This window comes from Atta colombica, unplaced genomic scaffold, assembly GCF_001594045.1.
Source record: "Atta colombica isolate Treedump-2 unplaced genomic scaffold, Acol1.0 scaffold137, whole genome shotgun sequence".
Classification (NCBI taxonomy): Eukaryota; Metazoa; Arthropoda; class Insecta; order Hymenoptera; family Formicidae; genus Atta; species Atta colombica.
The window spans coordinates 851,420-855,304 of record NW_017259225.1 but is presented as its reverse complement, the minus strand read 5'-3'; the positions used below and the strand labels follow the sequence as shown (position 1 = coordinate 855,304).

General features: G+C 28.7%; 1 protein-coding gene across 1 annotated transcript in view; it reads right to left on the bottom strand.

The window, feature by feature from the left end:
* LOC108684650 (glycosyltransferase 25 family member) overlaps window positions 1–3,885 on the bottom strand; it is a 14,718-nt gene that overhangs the window by 571 nt on the left and 10,262 nt on the right. The window contains exons 6-9 of the mRNA XM_018189081.1: window positions 1,061–1,135; window positions 808–865; window positions 609–736; window positions 135–335 (exon numbers count right to left, since the gene is read on the bottom strand). Coding sequence (XP_018044570.1) covers window positions 135–335; window positions 609–736; window positions 808–865; window positions 1,061–1,135 — 462 coding nt within the window. The remainder of the gene's footprint in view (window positions 1–134; window positions 336–608; window positions 737–807; window positions 866–1,060; window positions 1,136–3,885) is intronic.

The following is a 3,885-nucleotide window of genomic DNA, read 5'->3' as shown; positions in this document are numbered from 1 at the left end:
TATATATATTTATTTATTTATTTTTCTGAAATTATTCTTTTTGGTTCGAATTCAATCAAATATTGATTTTTCCATAAAATATGAGATATGTATATACATTTCCTAAAACTTTGAACATCAATCATTTCACATACTCAGGATGCGTATCCGAAAGAATCGGAAGGAATTCATCAACAGGAATTAATTTCTTGAGAGGCATAGCATCGATCAATTTCTTCGCTCCGCTTTCCGACAAGAAGTAACCAAGAGTCCAGTAACTATATCCTGCTCGTACCAAAAATTTAGATCCTTCCACCAGATTCTCTGATTTCACCAATTTTTTTCTTCCCATGTATCTAAAATAAAATTATGAAAAAATGTAACATGTCAATTTTAGATCCGATGTCTCTCAGAGTTAATTTTCTTCAAATAAATTTACTTTTATTGCCATAAAATTCAAAAGAGCGAGAAAATTCTTAAATCAGTTTTACCGTTGCTATAATTGCAAACTGATACAATAAAGCTTTAATTTTTTTATTTCAATCTTTTTTTCTTCGATTTTTCAATATAACCATTAATAAAATGGTTTGGTGATTGGAAAATAATAAATTTTGCTAAACATGACTTACATCAAATCCCATTCAAGTCTGAGATTAGACAATTCCGCCAAAACGTAATCAACTTTCTGTCGAAAGAATGGCTCGAAGCGAACATCATCCTCCAACACTATAACGCTTTTATAACCGTGCTCTAGTACCTAATATATATTAAGTCAGTAATTAACTTTTTTTTAACTATTTTTTTCCACTCAAGAGTGCCTTTTATTACCTTTTGCCATACGATATAATGACTCAGAAAACAGCCAATTTCGCCCATCGTCATTGGTCTACGCGCAAAGAAAGATAAATTATTATAGAGAATAAATTTCGAGAATTATGAAGGAAAATAGTACAAACGATTTCATACTTAAAGCAAATTTGACAGATCATGCATCATTAACGAACAATGGCTGTCCGAAATCTTCTTTTTTAAATTTAAATTTAATCGATTAAATAAAATTTTTTCACGCGTCTATTTTCACCTTTTATGATAAGGATCCGAATATTCGAACATCGGTATCACGCCCCATTTCTTCAAGGAACTCTTGTTCAAAACCCTGAAATGATGAAAAAGAAATAAAATGAGATTAAATAAATTGGCACAAATTGACGAAAAATACGTGATGAGAATTTGCTGGAAAAGGTATAACCGAAAAATAAGTGCATTAAGACAATCTAAAATATATCATTACTCTATTAAACAATGAAACGTTAACTAGAATAGCTAATATATTGCCCCTATAACTTATACATATAATGTGTATAAAAATAAACAAAATATAATTTAATGTAATATTTGGAAAGCTTTTTTCCTTAAATGTCTGACAATAAATAAATACATAAAGTAACTTTATATATATTTATTTATTGTCACAATATTTATTTATTGAACTTTATTAAAATTTCGACTGAAGCTGCGAATCTATCAATTAATCTTGAAATTTAATCGAAACAATAAATCTTTGGTATTATATATAACTGCGTATTATACATATATATAATAATTGTACAACTTGTTATCTAAATAAAAAAAATATTTACAGAAAATTTCAATAATTTGGATAAAATAACGAAAGTGTCATAATTTTGTATCATCAGGCTATAAATAATAACGCATAGTCTCAGCTTGAAAAGATATACATAAAATTCTCATAGTGTAGTAAAAAAAGGGTAAATAACTGTACTGTGCATATTCATGTTGCTCAAAGTTAAAACTAGCAGTATTTGAAAAGAGAAGCTAAAATTGAGAAAGATACCACAACAATAAAATAAATGAGAAAACAGAGTTGCTCGCTGCGTAAATTACGCTTTTCCTCAGAATCTGGATTACATACACCTACGTTGGACTCTCAATCTTACTTCCGAGAAAGAGATTCCATCCCCAGAGGCACTATAATAGCGTTTCATTAAGTTTCACACGACGAAACCGTTACGAATTTCAGTGTATCTACCATCGACATTAATCGGGTGTCACTTGAAAGTGAATTTTAATTATTTCTCTTTTTATTCCTAACAAAATAATCTTGAAGTATTATGATATGAATAAAATTATGTCGATAAGAGGACTACGAGCTATAAGAAAACGATGTGAAGTAAATAATACAATGTATTCAATAAAAATATAGCTATAAACGGCGTTTCGACCCCAATCGGGTCAGTCTCAATGTTAAACACAACATAATATAATTATTGAATTCAATTATTTAAACGGCTTAATTAGAATAAAAATTAAAATTGTAGACGGCTTAAAAATAATGAAAAAAATACAGACTAATAACAGATGTAAGATCGCTAGATCCTATCACGTGATTATCAAGCTAAGTCCGAAATGTTCTTTTGCGCAGCATAGATGTTATAGTATGCTCCATTATTAATCAATAAAAATTTGTATACAGAAAGTTAACGCTTGTTGTATACAAATGTATCATAATCAAATTATCAGGAAGTCGATAACTATAGGAACAGTAAATCAATATAGTAAATATAGTTATATAAGAATATAAAAATCAAGAAACAATAAGTATAAAAATTTAATAAAATTTAATAATTTAATAAAAATGAAAATTGGATAGCATAATAATAAGTAAAATTAATAAACATTACCTTAGAATATATAAAGCAAGTTGCAGAAAATTCAAATACAAGTTCAGTTGGAATATAAAAATTACAATATAAGTCGGAATATAAAAATATATAATAATATAAAGCAAATTGCAATAGACGTCTTTACTGTCTGACTAAATGTTATGAAATCACGAAACGTAGTTAATAAATTGGAGGGGGGATTTTAGGAAGTTCGAGCTTAAGCTCGATCATTAGTATAAAGTCACGCGACAATTACTTCCGTCTTCATTCTCTGAAATTAGAATTAACGATGTCTAAGGCTTTCAATACGATACGATTCGTACAACGATTTCTAACAAAAAAAAAGACACAAACGTAACTTTTTTTGGAGCAAACATTCATTGCAAAGCTGTTCAAAATTTGTCTCAAATCGGCAGCGTCAATGAGAGACATGCATAATTATATCTTCATTCGCAATCGCTTTTCGCTTCTACTTTATCATAATTCATAACTAAACCTCAGATTTAAAGTTTTTGTAAAAAATATATTTCATTCAAAATTAAACAAAAAGTTACAATTTTAAATTCGTCACGAAGTGTTTTCAATTGTCTGTAGGTACTATTCAAAGGTTACAAATGTCTCGGCATTTTCCGCGGGAACAGAATTACTCGTTGAAAAGAATAATAGGATGGAGTTTACATACAATACAATCATAAGTTTAGAGTTGTGATGATACGATCAATATTGTTTGGAATTCGGACATCTTTTAACTTAAAGTTAATGAATGTGCATAGGGAATGTTTTAATTTTGACATCTACATACGTATTCATGTTAAAGAACATTATTGATCCTTTTCCTTTTGTCTTTTCATATATATATATATATATATATCAGGAAATCTTCAGCGCGACAGATCCAGGTATTCTGCGCCTAACATCCTGTGAGTCTGCGCATAATAAATTTCAAAAGGATTCGGACTATTCAGTATGCGAAAATCTTTCAGCCCATCACCGACTATTGTCCTATCAACATTACATCATATGATGATTGAAAGAAATTGTGAAATTACGTGACAGTTAAGCAAAAATCGACGCTAAAATAAAATTAAACTTTTATAAATAAAAAGGAAGGATTCAATACACTTGGGAAAAAGCTAACGATAAATCGTAATCTTAATTTTGAAGTTGCCGCTGATTTAAAAAATAAAGAGAAAAAATTCGTGCAAGTATGTGTTTTATATTA